At 46.3% G+C, this 20725-nt stretch overlaps 3 protein-coding genes across 3 annotated transcripts in view; 1 reads left to right on the forward strand and 2 right to left on the reverse strand.

Moving 5' to 3' along the window:
- Nucleotides 1–8245: 8245 nt before the first annotated feature.
- On the reverse strand, nt 8246–13497 carry sdf2 (stromal cell-derived factor 2). The gene is made up of 3 exons (XM_014129637.2): nt 12826–13497; nt 12458–12654; nt 8246–11841 (listed from the first exon to the last, which is right to left on the reverse strand). Exons 1-3 carry the CDS (start codon nt 13001–13003, stop codon nt 11539–11541), a joined length of 678 nt encoding a protein of 225 aa, XP_013985112.2. The 5' UTR covers nt 13004–13497; the 3' UTR covers nt 8246–11538.
- On the reverse strand, nt 9159–10799 carry LOC123725111 (extensin-like). The gene has a single exon (XM_045688897.1). The coding sequence runs from the start codon at nt 10797–10799 to the stop codon at nt 9159–9161; it is 1641 nt and encodes a 546-aa protein (XP_045544853.1).
- Nucleotides 13498–14268: 771 nt separating the features above from the next.
- The window catches only part of supt6h (SPT6 homolog, histone chaperone and transcription elongation factor), a 57617-nt gene continuing 51160 nt past the window's right edge, over nt 14269–20725 (forward strand). The window contains 11 exon segments of the mRNA XM_045690167.1: nt 14269–14390; nt 14563–14670; nt 14673–14729; nt 14976–15049; nt 15360–15561; nt 15706–15787; nt 16482–16740; nt 16837–16938; nt 18081–18194; nt 19256–19345; nt 19521–19663. Coding sequence (XP_045546123.1) covers nt 14294–14390; nt 14563–14670; nt 14673–14729; nt 14976–15049; nt 15360–15561; nt 15706–15787; nt 16482–16740; nt 16837–16938; nt 18081–18194; nt 19256–19345; nt 19521–19663 — 1328 coding nt within the window. The 5' untranslated portion in view covers nt 14269–14293.

Genomic DNA, 20725 nt, shown 5'->3' on the forward strand with positions numbered 1-20725 from the left:
AATTTTCAGATCTCTCCAGATCCGGTTCAAGTCCGGGCTCTACTTACCGGGGGGTGAATACTTCGCAAGCCACTGAATGTATACTGTAGCTAAGAAAGTAATACTAAGTGTATGTTGTGTAAAAGCTGTTAGTAGCCCATCTGCCTCATGCTAATAATTTGGTCTGTTATCCCCTCTTAATTTCGCCTAGTGTTCTGACTTGGTGGTGCACATGCGCATGTAGCGATATAGCCTGTTGTAGAGAAATGTCCCTGGCATATTACATCATTTATGCAGTGCATACAAAATATTTTTGGACTCACCTGGTTGTGTTGTGCTCGCTTCTTCCCAGACCACTCATTGTTGAATTTGCGATTTCCAACTTGTTGTGTAATCTTTATGTCCAATGGCCGATGAGCACCGATACATTTTATCTATCATTTCTCTTCATTATTTATCTTAATTTGACAAGAATTGAAAAGGATTTGCCTGTAGATTGTCGACTTGATTCATGATGATGACTGCTAGCTAAGATTTTGTAAGTATGATGTTGACATGATCAGTCCAATCAAAGCTACTGCACATATAATGTGAATTGACATCATTTTATCTGTGGCCAATGACCTTGAGTCTTCTTGGATGGGCACTTCCTATGTAACTCTATGTCAGCACCCTAGAGCTAGAATTTTTGAGGTCTCCTCTTAGACTTCGCAGTGATGTAGTTTCCCCATGACTGACAGAACACTGAGCCAATCACGGCGCAATGCTCCGTATTTTCTGCAGGTTTGCCCCACCAACACAGAAAGCACTGAGCTAGGCGGAAACACCTGCATTGTGGAGCTGCCTTACTCAAGAAAACCAAAAAGAGACCATGTTTGTATGCAGCTTTATTAATTCAATGATTTATATATATTTTTTACATTGTTTGCAAACTGATATGTGACACTTATTAATTTCAAATAACATGCAAAACAGGCAACCCCCCCAAAATTTGGGGCTCTGCCCCACCTGCCATGAATGACGGATCGCCACTGGCTGTAACGTATAACAAAATGTTGAAAAAGTGAAGGGGTCTGAATACCTTGTCCAGGTGTTTACAACATGTCATCTTTACCTTGTCCAGGTGTTTACAACATGTATCACCTTTACCTTGTCCAGGTGTTTACAACATGTATCACCTTTACCTTGTCCAGGTGTTTACAGCATGTATCACCTTTACCTTGTCCAGGTGTTTACAACATGTCACCTTTACCTTGTCCAGGTGTTTACAACATCTATCACCTTTACCTTGTCCAGGTGTTTACAACATGTATCACCTTTACCATGTCCAGGTGTTTACAACATGTATCACCTTTACCTTGTCCAGGTGTTTACAACATGTATCACCTTTACCATGTCCAGGTGTTTACAACATGTATCACCTTTACCTTGTCCAGGTGTTTACAACATGTATCACCTTTACCTTGTCCAGGTGTTTACAACATGTCACCTTTACCTTGTCCAGGTGTTTACAACATGTATCACCTTTACCATGTCCAGGTGTTTACAACATGTCACCTTTACCTTGTCCAGGTGTTTACAACATGTCACCTTTACCTTGTCCAGGTGTTTACAACATGTATCACCTTTACCTTGTCCAGGTGTTTACAACATGTATCACCTTTACCTTGTCCAGGTGTTTACAACATCTATCACCTTTACCTTGTCCAGGTGTTTACAACATGTATCACCTTTACCTTGTCCAGGTGTTTACAACATGTCACCTTTACCTTGTCCAGGTGTTTACAGCATGTATCACCTTTACCTTGTCCAGGTGTTTACAACATCTATCACCTTTACCTTGTCCAGGTGTTTACAACATGTCACCTTTACCTTGTCCAGGTGTTTACAACATGTCACCTTTACCTTGTCCAGGTGTTTACAACATGTATCACCTTTACCTTGTCCAGGTGTTTACAACATCTATCACCTTTACCTTGTCCAGGTGTTTACAACATGTATCACCTTTACCTTGTCCAGGTGTTTACAACATGTCACCTTTACCTTGTCCAGGTGTTTACAACATGTATCACCTTTACCTTGTCCAGGTGTTTACAACATGTATCACCTTTACCTTGTCCAGGTGTTTACAACATGTCACCTTTACCTTGTCCAGGTGTTTACAACATGTATCACCTTTACCTTGTCCAGGTGTTTACAACATGTCACCTTTACCTTGTCCAGGTGTTTACAACATGTATCACCTTTACCTTGTCCAGGTGTTTACAACATGTCACCTTTACCTTGTCCAGGTGTTTACAACATGTATCACCTTTACCTTGTCCAGGTGTTTACAACATGTATCACCTTTACCTTGTCCAGGTGTTTACAACATGTCACCTTTACCTTGTCCAGGTGTTTACAACATGTCACCTTTACCTTGTCCAGGTGTTTACAACATGTCACCTTTACCTTGTCCAGGTGTTTACAACATCTATCACCTTTACCTTGTCCAGGTGTTTACAACATGTCACCTTTACCTTGTCCAGGTGTTTACAACATGTCACCTTTACCTTGTCCAGGTGTTTACAACATGTCACCTTTACCTTGTCCAGGTGTTTACAACATGTCACCTTTACCTTGTCCAGGTGTTTACAACATGTATCACCTTTACCTTGTCCAGGTGTTTACAACATGTCACCTTTACCTTGTCCAGGTGTTTACAACATGTCACCTTTACCTTGTCCAGGTGTTTACAACATGTCACCTTTACCTTGTCCAGGTGTTTACAACATGTATCACCTTTACCTTGTCCAGGTGTTTACAACATGTATCACCTTTACCTTGTCCAGGTGTTTACAACATGTATCACCTTTACCTTGTCCAGGTGTTTACAGCATGTATCACCTTTACCTTGTCCAGGTGTTTACAGCATGTATCACCTTTACCTTGTCCAGGTGTTTACAGCATGTATCACCTTTACCTTGTCCAGGTGTTTACACTACATCACAGGTGAGTCATGTAACCCAGAGACGACATGGAGAGATCAGACGCCCAGGTGACTGCACTGCAGAGACACAGCCAATCAGCAGCTAGCCCTGAGAGGGAGGAGCTACTGGTATTGGACTCCCATGACATTGAAGCTACTTAACATTGTTATAAAGGCCACTTAACAGTGTCATATGCATGGCATAACATAATACCCATTAGTTACAAGAGAGATTTGTTGAACAATGCATTAAAATATTACAGTTAAGGCTGTCTAATTTTGTCTAGAAACACCTCAAGGAGGACAGTATACAACATGTAAAACATATTGCTGTTGGTCCATGCCAACATTACTAAGGCAGCCCCAATCATTTCCCCAGTGTATATTATGTCTGAGGAACAGTCTCTTCGGGTTCAGACAGCCCACTTCTCTCACATCTCCTCCGTCATACTCTACACACAGGTCCTAGAGCACTACAGACACACCCACTATGACTGTACACACCCCAAGGTGGGGAACACACGTCACACAGGAATGCACACACAAACGCACACACACACACAGTTCTATGTCATTTCATGGAGTTCTATATCAGGTTCTTGAGTTCTATGTCACATTTGAGTTCTATGCCCTGAGTGTTCCTTCTGTGCACTACCAGTGGGCCAAGTAGCACATCTACCTGTTGGCCAGTCTTTGTGAGGAGAATATTCCACTGGAACGGTGAAGTCTACCTCTGTCACTGTGAGTCTGGGACAATAAAATTCGAGTCTTTCACTCAAACGTGTATGCGTATTGAATAGTCAGACTCTCTTTATGTCAAGGGTTCTATATTCAATCCGTATCGCGGAAGTTCAGCATTGCAGCGTGATTGAAATTTAAAGGCAATTTTCTCGAGTTAGCCAAGATCGCATTCATGGTAAACAGTGCATATGTCCCTCATATGTCGGCTCAATGGAAAATTAACTTTGCTTTTCTATTACGCAATCTGATCCAGGTTGAATAGAGGCAAGTTGCTCCAATACTGTGTAGTTATATTGAAGTACATTTTGTAAACAGTTGTGTATTACCTTTAGCTACAGATTTACAGCTCTCACAATCTCCACGGCATTGAACATTAAAGATGCAGTCCGGGATCTAAAGCACTGACAAATTCGTAACATATTGTATGAATTGGAATTCATAACATGTCATACGAATTGCAAAAAGTACATATATATAAACTCAACAAAAAAATAAATGTCCCTTTTTCAGAACCCTGTCTTTCAAAGATAATTCCTAAAAATCCAAATAACTTCACAGATCTTCATTGTAAAGGGTTTAAACACTGTTTCCCATGCTTGTTCAATGAACCATAAACAATTAATGAACATGCACCTGTGGAATGGTCGTTAAGACACTAACAGCTTACAGACAGTAAGCAATTAAGGTCACAGTTATGAAAACTTAGGACACTAAAGAGGCCATTCTACTGACTCTGAAAAACACAAGAAAGATGCCCAGGGTCCCTGCTCATCTGCGTGAACGTGCCTTAGGCATGCTGCAAGGAGGCATGAGGACTGCAGATGTGGCCAGGGCAATAAACTGCAAGTCCGTACTGTGAGACGCCTAAGACAGCGCTACAGGGAGACGGACAGCTGATCGTCCTCGCAGTGGCAGACCACGTGTAACAAAACCTGCACAGGATCGGTACACCCGAACATCACACCTGCGGGACAGGTACAGGATGGCAACAACAACTGCCCGAGTTACACCAGGAACGCACAATCCCTCCATCAGTGCTCAAACTGTCCGCAATAGGCTGAAAGAGGCTGGACTGAGGGCTTGTAGGCCTGTTGTAAGGCAGATCCTCACCAGACATCACCGGCAACAACGTTGCCTATGGGCACACACCCACCGTCGCTGGACCAGACAGGACTGGCAAAAAGTGCTCTTCACTGACAAGTCGCGGTTTTGTCTCACCAGTGAGGATGGTCGGAATTGCGTTTATCATCGAAGGAATGAGCGTTACACCGAGGCCTGTACCCTGGAGCGGGATCGATTTGGAGGTGGAGGGTCCGTCATGGCCTGGGGCGGTGTGTCACAGCATCATCGGACTGAGCTTGGGACTTGTTCAGTTTATGTCTCAGTTGTTGAATATTGTTATTGTTATGTTCATACAAATATTTACACATGATAAGTTTTGACAGTGAGAGGACATTCCTTTTGCTGAGTTTATATATACAGTGGGGCAAAAAAGTATTTAGTCAGCCACCAATTGTGCAAGTTCTCCCACTTAAAAAGATGAGAGAGGCCTGTAATTTTCATCATAGGTACACGTCAACTATGACAGACAAAATGAGAAAAAAAATCCAGAAAATCACATTGTAGGATTTTTTATGAATTTATTTGCAAATGATGGTGGAAAATAAGTATTTGGTCACCTACAAACAAGCAAGATTTCTGGCTCTCACAGACCTGTAACTTCTTCTTTAAGAGGCTCCTCTGTCCTCCACTCGTTACCTGTATTAATGGCACCTGTTTGAACTTGTTATCAGTATAAAAGACACCTGTCCAAAACCTCAAACAGTCACACTCCAAACTCCACTATGGCCAAGACCACCAAAGAGCTGTCAAAGGACACCAGAAACAAAATTGTAGACCTGCACCAGGCTGGGAAGACTGAATCTGCAATAGGTAAGCAGCTTGGTTTGAAGAAATCAACTGTGGAAGCAATTATTAGGAAATGGAAGACATACAAAACCACTGATAATCTCCCTCGATCTGGGGCTCCACGCAAGATCTCACCCCGTGGGGTCAAAATGATCACAAGAACGGTGAGCAAAAATCCCAGAACCACACGGGGGGACCTAGTGAATGACCTGCAGAGAGCTGGGACCAAAGTAACAAAGCCTACCATCAGTAACACACTACGCCGCCAGGGACTCAAATCCTGCAGTGCCAGACGTGTCCCCCTGCTTATGCAAGTACATGTCCAGGCCCGTCTGAAGTTTGCTAGAGAGCATTTGGATGATCCAGAAGAAGATTGGGAGAATGTCAGATGAAACCAAAATATAACTTTTTGGTAAAAACTCAACTCGTCGTGTTTGGAGGACAAAGAATGCTGAGTTGCATCCAAAGAACACCATACCTACTGTGAAGCATGGGGGTGGAAACATCATGCTTTGGGGCTGTTTTTCTGCAAAGGGACCAGGACGACTGATCCGTGTAAAGGAAAGAATGAATGGGGCCATGTATCGTGAGATTTTGAATGAAAACCTCCTTCCATCAGCAAGGGCATTAAAGATGAAACGTGGCTGGGTCTTTCAGCATGACAATGATCCCAAACACACCGCCCGGGCAATGAAGGAGTGGCTTCGTAAGAAGCATTTCAAGGTCCTGGAGTGGCCTAGCCAGTCTCCAGATCTCAACCCCATAGAAAATCTTTGGAGGGAGTTGAAAGTCCGTGTTGCCCAGCGACAGCCCCAAAACATCACTGCTCTAGAGGAGATCTGCATGGAGGAATGGGCCAAAATACCAGCAACAGTGTGTGAAAACCTTGTGAAGACTTACAGAAAACATTTGACCTGTGTCATTGCCAACAAAGGGTATATAACAAAGTATTGAGATAAACTTTTGTTACTGACCAAATACTTATTTTCCACCATAATTTGCAAATAAATTCATTAAAAATCATACAATGTGATTTTCTGGATTTTAAAAAATAATTTTGTCTGTCATAGTTGAAGTGTACCTATGATGAAAATTACAGGCCTCTCTCATCTTTTTAAGTGGGAGAACCTGCACAATTGGAGGCTGACTAAATACTTTTTTGCCCCACTGTATATATATATACACACACACACACTACCGCTCAAAAGTTTGGGGTCACTTAGAAATGTCCTTGTTTTTGTCCATTAAAATAACATCAAATTGATCAGAAATACAGTGTAGACATTGTTAATGTTGTAAATGACTATTGTAGCTGGAAACGACAGATTTTTTTATGGAATATCTACATAGGCGTACAGAGGCCCATTATCAGCACGTTGTGTTAGCTAATCCAAGTTTATCACTTTAAAAGGCTGATTCATGAAGATTCATGAATCAAACAGCTTCATTAAATAGTACCCGCAAAACACCAGTCTCAACGTCAACAGTGAAGAGGCGACTCCAGGATGCTGGCCTTCTAGGCAGAGTTCCTCTGTCCAGTGTCTGTTCTTTTGCCTATCTTTTCTTTTTATTGGGCAGCCTGAGATATGGATTTTTCTTTGCAACTCTGCCTAGAAGACCAGCATCCCGGAGTCGCCTCTTCACAGTTGACGTTGAGACTGTTTTTTTGCGGGTACTATTTAATGAAGCCTGCTAGTTGAGGACTTCTGAAGCGTCTGTTTCTCAAACTAGACACTGATGTATTTGTCTTCTTGCTCAGTTGTGCACCGGGGCCTCCGAGTCCTCTTTCTATTCTGGTTAGAGCCAGTTTGTGCTGTTCTGTGAAGGGAGTAGCACACAGCGTTGTACGAGATCTTCAGTTTCTTGGCAATTTCTCGCATGAAATAGCCTTCATTGCTCAGAACAAGAATAGACTGATGAGTTTCAGAATAAGGTTCTTTGTTTCTGTCCATTTTGAGCCTGTAATCAAACCCACAAATGCTGATGCTCCAGATAACTAGTCTAAAGAAGGCCAGTTTTATTGCTTCTTTAATCAGAACAAGTTTTCAGCTATGCTAACATAATTGCAAAAGGGTTTTCTAATGATCAATTAGCCTTTTAAAATGATAAACTTGGATTAGCTAACACAACGTGCCATTGGAACACAGGAGTGATGGTTGCTGATAATACACCTATGTAGATATTCCATAAAAAAAATCTGCCATTTCCAGCTACAATAGTCATTTACAACATTAACAATGTCTACACTGTATTTCTGATCAATTTGATGTTATTTTAAAGGACATTTTTTGCTTATCTTTTAAAAACAAGGACATTTCTAAGTGATCCCAAACTTTTGAACGGTAGTGTGTGTGTATATATATAAATAATTATTTTTTGCAGGACATAACATATCATACAGTAGTGCACAACTGTGCACAATTTTCAGGGACCCGTTTTGGCTCATGACATGAGCACTACTTTCAAAACTTCTGGCTGAAATTATACAAAAGCTCTGCAGCATCACTAAGTGTTGTTATGTCTCTGTAATAAAAAGCATTAAGAGCCATTGATGAAGGAGGTAGAAATCTGAAGAGAAGACCTTTCCTGACTTGACTATACAAACGAGTTACGTCATCAACCAAGGACAGACAGAGAACATAACACTGGTTAGCACAAAACATCCATTTAATTTGAGGTATCTATTACAATCATGTACAAGTCTTGTGAAAACAAACCTTTGTGATGAAATGAACACTCACAGACAGCTGATATAAAGTGTTTTCTAAGACCCATGTCAGACCAGACAGGCTGTAGCTGTCAACCCCTGGGACAATGACAGCATGGCTGGGGTCAATTCCAATCCAATTCTGTTAGTTCTAGAAGGTGAACTGAGAAATTCTAGACTCAAGAAGTACCTTTCATTTTCAACGGGGACGTTCCTTTCCGTTCTTCAGTTGGAATTATGATTCAGGTTCTGAACTGCCTGAATGGAATTGACTACTACCACATAATACTGTAGTGGACAGAGAATTATGGTACACTTCATGTTTCAGCTTAGTCAATGGAAGGGATATGTAATACTGTAAGGACTTAAACTGAAATCAAGTCAAACAAAGGAACACTACTTGTTCATGGTAAAGAAGAGAATTGTGGGGATAGGCAGTGTGCTAGGATTGAAATGTTTCTTTAAAACGGTTCAAACTGCTCCTCTTTATTAATACAACTACACTTGTTTGAATCGAGAAATCGATAATGTAATAAAGGCACCGTAACAAGGCTGTTGTTTTTAGTACGTTTGTAGATGCACAAGACTTGTTTCTTGAAATAAGCATACTCTTCCCACTGGCCTCCATTTAGGGTTTTTGTACACAATCAACACAAACCTGCAGAATTGATATTGATATAGTCTGTTGTTGATCATATCAGGGGACCAATAAAGTCATATTTACCCTATTCTATAACCAGTCAGACATGGGGCGGCACACCATCTTAGAGGCACTAGCAAAATGGCCATGTAGCACCTCTGACATACAAAACAATAAAATCACTGGCTGTTTTTGTTCTGGTGTCTCACATACATTTACATGTCTATGTTGAAGCACCACGTTGGGAGGAGGTGTGTGGAGGGGAGAGTACCACGTTGGGAGGAGGTGTGTGGAGGGGAGAGCACCACGTTGGGAGGTGGTGTGTGGAGGGGAGAGTACCACGTTGGGAGGAGGTGTGTGGAGGGGAGAGTACCACGTTGGGAGGTGGTGTGTGGAGGGGAGAGTACCACGTTGGGAGGAGGTGTGTGGAGGGGAGAGCACCACGTTGGGAGGAGGTGTGTGGAGGGGAGAGCACCACGTTGGGAGGAGGTGTGTGGAGGGGAGAGCACCACGTTGGGAGGTGGTGTGTGGAGGGGAGAGCACCACGTTGGGAGGAGGTGGGTGGAGGGGAGAGTACCACGTTGGGAGGAGGTGTGTGGAGGGGAGAGTACCACGTTGGGAGGTGGTGTGTGGAGGGGAGAGTACCACGTTGGGAGGTGGTGTGTGGAGGGGAGAGCACCACGTTGGGAGGTGGTGTGTGGAGGGGAGAGCACCACGTTGGGAGGTGGTGTGTGGAGGGGAGAGCACCACGTTGGGAGGAGGTGTGTGGAGGGGAGAGCACCACGTTGGGAGGTGGTGTGTGGAGGGGAGAGTACCACGTTGGGAGGAGGTGTGTGGAGGGGAGAGTACCACGTTGGGAGGTGGTGTGTGGAGGGGAGAGTACCACGTTGGGAGGAGGTGTGTGGAGGGGAGAGTACCACGTTGGGAGGAGGTGTGTGGAGGGGAGAGTACCACGTTGGGAGGAGGTGTGTGGAGGGGAGAGTACCACGTTGGGAGGAGGTGTGTGGAGGGGAGAGCACCACGTTGGGAGGAGGTGTGTGGAGGGGAGAGTACCACGTTGGGAGGAGGTGTGTGGAGGGGAGAGCACCACGTTGGGAGGAGGTGTGTGGAGGGGAGAGTACCACGTTGGGAGGAGGTGTGTGGAGGGGAGAGTACCACGTTGGGAGGAGGTGTGTGGAGGGGAGAGTACCACGTTGGGAGGAGGTGTGTGGAGGGGAGAGAACCACGTTGGGAGGAGGTGTGTGGAGGGGAGAGTACCACGTTGGGAGGTGGTGTGTGGAGGGGAGAGTACCACGTTGGGAGGTGGTGTGTGGAGGGGAGAGTACCACGTTGGGAGGTGGTGTGTGGAGGGGAGAGCACCACGTTGGGAGGTGGTGTGTGGAGGGGAGAGCACCACGTTGGGAGGTGGTGTGTGGAGGGGAGAGCACCACGTTGGGAGGTGGTGTGTGGAGGGGAGAGCACCACGTTGGGAGGTGGTGTGTGGAGGGGAGAGCACCACGTTGGGAGGTGGTGTGTGGAGGGGAGAGTACCACGTTGGGAGGTGGTGTGTGGAGGGGAGAGTACCACGTTGGGAGGTGGTGTGTGGAGGGGAGAGTACCACGTTGGGAGGAGGTGTGTGGAGGGGAGAGTACCACGTTGGGAGGAGGTGTGTGGAGGGGAGAGTACCACGTTGGGAGGAGGTGTGTGGAGGGGAGAGCACCACGTTGGGAGGTGGTGTGTGGAGGGGAGAGCACCACGTTGGGAGGAGGTGTGTGGAGGGGAGAGTACCACGTTGGGAGGTGTGTGGAGGGGAGAGCACCACGTTGGGAGGAGGAGGGGAAATAGAAAATAGTATTTACTACATCTTGTAGCAGCATTCGTTTAGTGTATCAGATAGTCTCTGTTGATGAGGTCAGGTGACAGAGATTGGATTGGTCAAAGAGTTCTGTAGTTGTCCTGGCAACCCCCAGATTAGATCCACTGTGCTTGAGAGTGTCCTCAAAACATAGGGAGTTGAGTAAGAGACAGGTAGGCAGACAACTAAGTTGGGTTGGATACAGGGGGCCAGAGGCCAGAGTAGATCACAACTCTGGGTGGGTGGGTGGGTGGGTGGGGAGGAGAGAGAGAGAGAGCAGGGAAGAAAATGGTATATAGAGCCAGGTCAGGTTGATTGAGAATCAAAACTCTGTGTAGAGGATGGCTGTAGTCAGCCCGTGTGTAGAGGATGGCTGTAGTCAGCCCGTGTGTAGAGGATGGCTGTAGTCAGTCCGTGTGTAGAGGATGGCTGTAGTCAGCCCGTGTGTAGAGGATGGCTGTAGTGTGTAGAGGATGGCTGTAGTCAGTCCGTGTGTAGAGGATGGCTGTAGTCAGCCCGTGTGTAGAGGATGGCTGTAGTCAGCCCGTGTGTAGAGGATGGCTGTAGTCAGCCCGTGTGTAGAGGATGGCTGTAGTCAGCCCGTGTGTAGAGGATGGCTGTAGTGTGTAGAGGATGGCTGTAGTGTGTAGAGGATGGCTGTAGTGTGTAGAGGATGGCTGTAGTGTGTAGAGGATGGCTGTAGTGTGTAGAGGATGGCTGTAGTCAGTCTGTGTGTAGAGGATGGCTGTAGTCTGATTGAATCAGAACTCTGTGTGTAGAGGATGGCTGTAGTCTTTGTTCCCTAGTGGACTTTCACTGGGCTTCATATAAACCCCCTCCATGGCCCTCCACAGGCTGTGCTGGCTGGGGCCCGTCATGGCGTGCACTTCCCTCTGCCCGTGGATGGGCCGGCCATACTGCTCCCCCGTAATCGATAGCAATGCATCGGTGGAGGCATGCTGGAAGCGGACAGCCTCCTCGCGCTGCCACACCGCCCCTCCACACTGCACCGTCCACTCATCCAGGTGGTCTCCTTCTCCCTCCTCACCAAACGCACTCACCTCCTGAGAGGGGGGGAAGAGAGAGCACGGGGGAGGGAGAAAGAAAGAGGATCAGAGAAAGCATGAACAATTATACAATGATATATATTTTTGGTATTGTAGTTAGTGATTGAGGGGGACAGAGAGCAGGGGCTTGATTCAGCATCCCTGAAGTTACAGGTCAAGGACAACACACCCTACAACCACTTGTGCCATGAAGGTCCAGACCTCTTGTGAAACATGGTGATACACTTATCTCCACACAGTGAGCCAGGCTAAAATGTTTCAAAACAGAATAAACAAATATTGACATAGACTTTTCCCCCAAATGACAGCCTATTCCCTATAACCTTCAAACTCAACCCTGGACCTCGAAGACAGTTCCACTGTCTTTTTCCATTGTTTCTAATCAGGGACTGATTTAGACCTGTGACACCAGTTGTGTGCAATTAATTATCAGGTAGAAGAGAAAACCGCAGGCTCTGGACCTCATAGGGTATGAGTTGAGTACCCCTGCGCTATACAGAGTACTACTTCTCACCAGAACCTTATAGGCCCTTTTTAACTATAGCTATATGGGCCCTGGTCTAAATAGGGAATAGGGTGTCATTTGGGTCACAAACATGATGTTTCCCATGACCTGGTTGGAGGAAAGCGGAGAGGAGAAGTAGTGGCTGTGCAGGTTGCGTCCAGTGTTGACATGTGTGAGGCGGATGGTCTGACCACACTTAATAGGAGTCCCCCGGTGACACTGGGCCCCGCTGGTGCCCCGTACACTCCAGTAGCTGTTACTGTCCTCCACCGTGGTCACGCCTGTTACAGACTGCTGCCCGCTGCCTGGCAGGACAGAGAGAGACAAATACACCGTCAGGCAGACAGAAACACGAGTGAAAACAATGGAGAAGAGAGAGAATGTAATCAAGTCAAGTTGTTTTCCATTTCTCTGTATCCAAGCTATAGTTAGCTACTAGTAGACGCTGGCAGTTGGCTAGGCTAGCAACAACTCACCGGAGCCGTAGCGCACGTCGTGAGAGTGCAGTCTGACATTGTGCTTTACATTTAACAACTTCACGACCGAGCCGCAAGTCACAAAGCTCAGTTCCGTCCCGAGCGATAGCCCAAATAAACATGTTATTAATATGAAAACGCTCAATAAAACGTGTGAATGACCAGTACAGTTATCCATTACCGCTCGCAGCTGCCTCTCAACTCCGCGGTTTTCATGAGTTTATGCCCCGTCATGAACACGGTAGAGCGGGGAAGGAGGGATACAATCACAGCTCCCCCTGCTGGCGCCGATTAGCCATTTTAGATGAACTGATGAGGCTTTTGCAGGTTTTCTTCTAACTTTCAAGTACTTATGGGTCTACTTCGTTTGTTTACGTTGAAATCAATACTTGTTATTTCGTTATTTTTCCTTTTATCGTTGCGGAACGTGGTCGCAGGACTTGACGGTGTACTATTGTCCACCAGAGGGAGTGGATGGACTCCACGAGAAAAAACCGCTTCACACAGACTCGGAAGTTTCCTTTCCACCGGAATTCAACACGCCGCTATTCATCAGCCATTTTTATTATTACAAGCTGCACGAAAATATAGCATAGCAACATATCCTTCTACATTTCAAGGATTTAGGTCAAGTATCGTCGCAGGGAGAAGTAAGTTATTTTAACAAAGGAGTTTGGTGTCCAGTGAAATAATCCCGCGCCAACAACATGTTGTCCCCCTGGCTAATTTGTTAACGTGCTGTTAGCTAAGTTAACTAGCTACAGGGGCCTTGTTGTTGTCTCCCAGTACCCTGATTTAGCAACAAAACATATTGCTAACTGAAGTCAAGGATACACAATTCAGAGTTCATTATCAACGTGTCTTGGTAATATAACAACTGAAAGTCGCCACATGGCTAACAAAAGCCCTTCACGTTTAATTTAGCTAGCTAATGGAGTTTCTGCTTGCTAGCCAGTTAGCATGGCTATATAGCTAATTAGCTACTGAGATACGAAGTTCAAAACTTAGAAAAAGCATAGCTAGCTAGTTAGGTAAGCGTTCTATAAAACTGTAGAGATGGTTGGCTAGAAAACCAAGCATCCCAGCGCAACATTGGTTTCCTAATTAACCGTGTTTAACGTTAGCTAGCTAGGTACTGTAGTATCTAAGTATGCCGTTTGTCTTTTCTGTTCACTGGTGTTTACTGGTCTTTTGTTTGCGTGAGACGTCAATCATCTGTTTGAACATGTTGTTCCAGAATCGCGCAACTCGTTATGGTTCGCAATCCATCCACGATTCTCTATTCTGAACGATGTTGTGCGGGATCGAGTGCCTAACTAGCTTTCCTGGTTTGGTGCATCTTTGAAACTAACAGCAAGACTGTTAAAGCAACTCTGAGACTAATATTCTCTGAATATAGGATACAAATTCTATCTTGTAGTGCGATCCTTGTGTAAACCTGTAGCGTGTGTGTCCAGGCCTTGCAGACATGTCTGACTTCATCGATAGCGAGGCTGAGGAGTCGGAGGAGGAGTTTGAAGAGAAAGACCTGAAGCCTAAAAAGACCCAGGCGTTTATGGATGATGGTGAGCACATGATTACAATGTACTGATTTCGTATGGAATCATCAGAAGGTGTGAGTGTGACGCATGAATGTCTCTCTGCCCGTGCAATTCCTCTATCATGTCTTCATCAGTGTGTTTAGTTTATGAGCAAATGTTAGCATGTGTGTTTAATTCTTCCTCCAACCCCCAACAGAGGAAGAGGAGGAAGAGTTAAACACAGAGGACCAGGATGAGCACGGGAACCTGATGGGGCTCATCGACGATGATGTGGATGAAGATGAGGAAGAGAAGAAAAAAGCGGAGGAGCGGGAAGCGGCAGCGACTCAGAGGATGAAGTCAGACACAGACGCAAGAAACGCAGTGAGTTTGGGCTTCAGGGCTGTTTGAGAGTTTTCATTCCCCAAAAATTGATAGTCTTGCCTAGTAGATAAATGAAAGCAATTTTATGTAAACTAATTTCTTCTCTGTCGCACTTTTCTCCCTCGGTCCTTTCCTACCTAACCCCCCCTTCTATCTCGCTCCTTTCCTCCCTCGCCCCCCTCTCTATCTCGCTCCTTTCCTACCTCTCCCTCTTTCCCCCTCTCTCTCACTCCCTTCCTCCCCCAGATTATGATGACTACCTTGATGATGATGATCTGGACCTCATTGAGGAGAACTTGGGAGTCAAAGTAAAGAGGAGGGTAAGCAGTCACTTCCTGTGGGTTAGGGTTAGCAGTCCCTTCCTGTCTGGATTAGGGTAAGCAATCACTTCAATTATAATCATGTAATTGTTATCGAAAAGGCTAAATTGATCCTATATCAGCACTCCTACTCTGCGATGCTTTGTGATTCAAATGAGTCATGATAATGTGTTCAAGTATCATATAAATGCATAACCTGAAATGGGCCCCAGTTTAAACCTCTTTCCCCCTCCTAACAATCCTCTGTGAGGACATGGACCCCTGTTTAAACTTTTCTCTCTGTCCTCTCCATCCTCTGTTGTCCTGACAGAAGAAGAAGTATGACCGTGTGAAGACTATGGATGATGATGAAGATGACGAGAAGGACCAGATCGCAGACGAGATCTTCCACAGAGGAGATGACGAGGACGGAGAGGGGGAGCTGGAGGAGGGAGAGACAGTCGACCCGCCCCTACGTCGCCATGGTGAACGCCTCGACGAAGAAGAGGAAGAGGAGGGAGAGGAGGAGTCGGGTACTTTTGATGATAATGTTACACATTTAATATCTGAAATTCTTTTTGAAAAACTCAGTTCTATATATGCAAATATAAATATATTACAGGAAAGATAATTTTGTCTGAAAACATCCTGGCTCTGATAATTACTTATTTCCTCAGATATTGATGACTTTATCGTGGACGACGATGGCCAGCCTATCACAAAGAGGAGAAGCAAGAAGTTCTCAGGATACACGGACGCGTGAGTGTTCACTCACCTCCTCAGGGTTAGGGATAGTGTTCACCTCCTCCTCAGGGTTAGTGATAGTGTTCACTCACCTCCTCAGGGTTAGGGATAGTGTTCACCTCCTCCTCAGGGTTAGGGATAGTGTTCACCTCCTCCTCAGGGTTAGTGATAGTGTTCACTCACCTCCTCAGGGTTAGGGATAGTGTTCACCTCCTCCTCAGTGTTAGTGATAGTGTTCACTCACCTCCTCAGGGTTAGGGATAGTGTTCACCTCCTCCTCAGGGTTAGGGATAGTGTTCACTCACCTCCTCAGGGTTAGGGATAGTGTTCACTCACCTCCTCAGGGTTAGGGATAGTGTTCACCTCCTCCTCAGGGTTAGGGATAGTGTTCACTCACCTCCTCAGGGTTAGGGATAGTGTTCACCTCCTCCTCAGGGTTAGGGATAGTGTTCACCTCCTCCTCAGGGTTAGGGATAGTGTTCACCTCCTCCTCAGGGTTAGGGATAGTGTTCACCTCCTCCTCAGGGTTAGGGATAGTGTTCACCTCCTCCTCAGGGTTAGGGATAGTGTTCACCTCCTCAGGGTTAGTGTGGACAGACCTGTATACGATCCCATCCGTCCTAGTGGTTTCCTTCCAACAAACGCTGAACAACCATTGAGAGCAGAATGTTTTCACCTTTCCCCTCTGTTCTTCTGTCCCCATCTACAGAGCCCTCCAGGAAGCTCAGGAGATCTTCGGCGGCGACTTTGACTTCGCGGAGTTCGACGCCGACGGTGCTTATGAACAGGGTGAGGAAGAGGAGGAGGACCAGGATGAAGAGGGCTGGGACCGGCCCAAGAAGCCTACGAAGAGGAGGGTGGGGAGGAAGAGCATCTTCGAGCTCTACGAGCCCAGTGAGCTGGAGAGTAGTCACATGACTGACCAGGACAACGAGATCCGCTCCACAGACATGCCAGAGAGGTTCCAGGTAGGGTTGTGTGTGTCTGTTTCACCCTCCTGTGTCCTTGAATATAGGTGTGATATGTTAATGTGTCTCACACTCCGTCCGTGCTCTGTCCCGTAGCTGCGCTCCATCCCAGTGAAGCCTGCTGAGGATGATGAGTTGGAGGAAGAGGCTGAGTGGATCTACAGAAATGCTTTCTCAACCCCCACCATCTCCATGCAGGTAGGAACCTCTGACTACACACACTACACACACACTACACACTGACTACACACACACTACACACTGACTACACACACACACTGACCCCACACACACACACACACACACACACACACACACACACACACACACACACACTGACTACACACACCATGTCTATAAAGGTTTGAGCCTCTGACCTACTGTGGAGAGTGATTCCATATGAAACCAGGACAAAGAAGAAACATGAATTTAGGGGTTTTCATTAAATCGTAAAACACATGAACAGCCCATTACCCTTAGTATTATCATACAGCTAAAACACATGAACAGCCCATTACCCTTAGTATTATCATACAGCTAAAACACATGAACAGCCCATTACCCTTAGTATTATCATACAGCTAAAACACATGAACAGCCCATTACCCTTAGTATTATCATACAGCTAAAACACATGAACAGCCCATTACCCTTAGTATTATCATACAGCTAAAACACATGAACAGCCCATTACCCTTAGTATTATCATACAGCTAAAACACATGAACAGCCCATTACCCTTAGTATTATCATACAGCTAAAACACATGAACAGCCCATTACCCTTAGTATTATCATACAGCTAAAACACATGAACAGCCCATTACCCTTAGTATTATCATACAGCTAAAACACATGAACAGCCCATTACCCTTAGTATTATCATACAGCTAAAACACATGAACAGCCCATTACCCTTAGTATTATCATACAGCTAAAACACATGAACAGCCCATTACCCTTAGTATTATCATACAGCTAAAACACATGAACAGCCCATTACCCTTAGTATTATCATACAGCTAAAACACATGAACAGCCCATTACCCTTAGTATTATCATACAGCTAAAACACATGAACAGCCCATTACCCTTAGTATTATCATGCAGCTAAAACACATGAACAGCCCATTACCCTTAGTATTATCATGCAGCTAAAACACATGAACAGCCCATTACCCTTAGTATTATCATACAGCTAAAACACATGAACAGCCCATTACCCTTAGTATTATCATGCAGCTAAAACACATGAACAGCTCAGCACAGACCATACTATCTCAGTCCACTATCATACTATTTTTACTTTGTTTTTAAAACAACTGTTGTCTGTGTGTTCAGGAGAGTACAGATTACCTGGACAGAGGGGCCACAACTAACTTTAGCAGGAAGGGCCCCAGCACCATCGCCAAGATTAAGGAGGCTCTCAACTTCATGAGGAATCAGCATTTTGAGGTACACTGCCCTGATACAAACAGTGTGTGTGTGTAGTGGCTATGGCTCTAACCGTGTGTGTGTGTAGTGGCTAAGGCTCTAACCGTGTGTGTGTGTAGTGGCTAAGGCTCTAACCGTGTGTGTGTGTGTGTAGTGGCTAAGGCTCTAACGATGTGTGTGTGTGTGTGTGTGTGTGTAGTGGCTAAGGCTCTAACGATGTGTGTGTGTGTAGTGGCTAAGGCTCTAACGATGTGTGTGTGTGTAGTGGCTAAGGCTCTAACGATGTGTGTGTGTGTAGTGGCTAAGGCTCTAACGATGTGTGTGTGTGTGTGTAGTGGCTAAGGCTCTAACGATGTGTGTGTGTGTGTAGTGGCTAAGGCTCTAACGATGTGTGTGTGTGTAGTGGCTAAGGCTCTAACGATGTGTGTGTGTGTAGTGGCTAAGGCTCTAACGATGTGTGTGTAGTGGCTAAGGCTCTAACTGTGTGTGTGTGTGTAGTGGCCTCCCTGTGGCTCAGTTGGTAGAGCATGGTGTTTGCAATGGTGTTTGCAACGCCAGGGTTGTGTGTTCGATTCCCACGGGGGGCCAGTACGGAATTAAAAAAAATAAAAATGTATGCATTCACTACTGTAAGTTGGTCTGGATAAGAGCGTCTGCTAAATGACTCAAATGTAAAAATGTCTAAGGCTCTAAGTGTGTGTGTGTGTGTGTGTGTGTGTGTGTGTGTGTGTGTGTGTGTGTGTGTGTGTGTGTGTGTGTGTGTGTGTGTGGCGGCTAAGGCTCTAACGGTGTGTGTGTGGCGGCTAAGGCTCTAACAGTGTGTGTGTGTGGCGGCTAAGGCTCTAACAGTGTGTGTAGTGGCTAAGGCTCTAACTGTGTGTGTGTGTAGTGGCTAAGGCTCTAACTATGTGTGTAGTGGCTAAGGCTCTAACTGTGTGTGTGTGTGTGTGTGTAGTGGCTAAGGCTCTAACTGTGTGTGTGGTGTGTGTAGTGGCTAAGGCTCTAACCGTGTGTGTGTGGTGTGTGTGGTGTGTGTGTAGTGGCTAAGGCTCTAACAGTGTGTGTCTCTCTGTTCCCTCCAGGTTCCGTTCATCGCGTTCTACAGGAAGGAGTATGTGGAACCGGAGCTCAACATCAACGACCTGTGGAAGGTCTGGCAGTGGGACGAGAAGGTAACGGATGACCTTTGACATGTGACATTAGACCTTGAGGCTCACACACTTCTACGTTTACCAGCAGTTAGTAACCTTTGCTTTTAGGTTGTAACAACTGTAATTCAAATGCCTCATTCCACTGTTGATTCTCCGCGTATTGACCCACTTCCTGTCCCTCGACCCCTGACCTCAGTGGTGCCAGCTGAAGAGCAGGAAGCAGAACCTGACACGTCTGTTCCGGAGGATGCAGGGGTACCAGTATGAGCAGATCTCTGCTGACCCTGACAAGCCCCTGGCTGACGGCATCAGACCCCTGGACACTGCTGATATGGAGAGGTATGTAGTACGGTTCCACACAGGGTCAGAGGAGATGGGGACTGCACCCTATATAGTGCACTACTTTTGACCAGAATAAGTATCCATGGAGAGGTAGGTACGTCTAAACACAGGGCCGTAGGAGAACAGTGGTATTAAGAGGGTCAATTGGACCCGTGATTGACAAGTTCAGTCCTGTACATTGTGTAAACTTTATAGCAACAGGTCTAAATGGACAGATAAAGGATACTTTTTTGATGAAGTTGGCTTTCCCACAATGTGTGCTCAAGTGTTGTAATGCACTAAGGGCCAGTTTCCCAGATACAGATGAAGCATAGAGATGTGTTTTCTTCTCAGGGCTAGGCTTAGTCTATGTCTAGAAAGTCGATGGACTTCCCATAACACGATAGTACATCAAAGTTCAGAAGCCTCATAGCCCCATGTCTTCACAGAAGCCAGGACCCATTTAGTAAAGTCCAGCTAGTCTTACTGTTCCCTTCTCCAATCCTCTCCTGCCCTCTCCCTTCTCCTCTCCTGCCCTCTCCCTTCTCCTCCCCTGCCCTCGCCCTTCTCCTCTCCTGCCCTCGCCCTTCTCCTCCCCTGCTCTTCTCCTCTCCTGCCCTCTCCCTTCTCCTCCCCTGCCCTCTCCCTTCTCCTCTCCTGCCCTCTCCCTTCTCCTCTCCTGCCCTCTCCCTTCTCCTCTCCTGCCCTCGCCCTTCTCTTCTCCTGCCCTCGCCCTTCTCCTCCCCTGCCCTCGCCCTTCTCCTCCCCTGCCCTCTCCCTTCGCCTCCCCTGCCCTCTCCCTTCTCCTCCCCTGCCCTTCTCTCCTGCCCTCTCCCTTCTCCTCCCCTGCCCTCTCCCTTCTCCTCTCCTGCCCTCGCCCTCCTCCTCTCCTGCCCTCGCCCTCCTCCTCCCCTGCCCTCTCCCTTCTACTCTCCTGCCCTCTCCCTTCTCCTCCCCTGCCCTTCTCTCCTGCCCTCTCCCTTCTCCTCCCCTGCCCTCTCCCTTCTCCTCTCCTGCCCTCGCCCTCCTCCTCTCCTGCCCTCGCCCTCCTCCTCCCCTGCCCTCTCCCTTCTACTCTCC

This window comes from Salmo salar, chromosome ssa11, assembly GCF_905237065.1.
Source record: "Salmo salar chromosome ssa11, Ssal_v3.1, whole genome shotgun sequence".
In the NCBI taxonomy this organism is placed as follows: domain Eukaryota; kingdom Metazoa; phylum Chordata; class Actinopteri; order Salmoniformes; family Salmonidae; genus Salmo; species Salmo salar.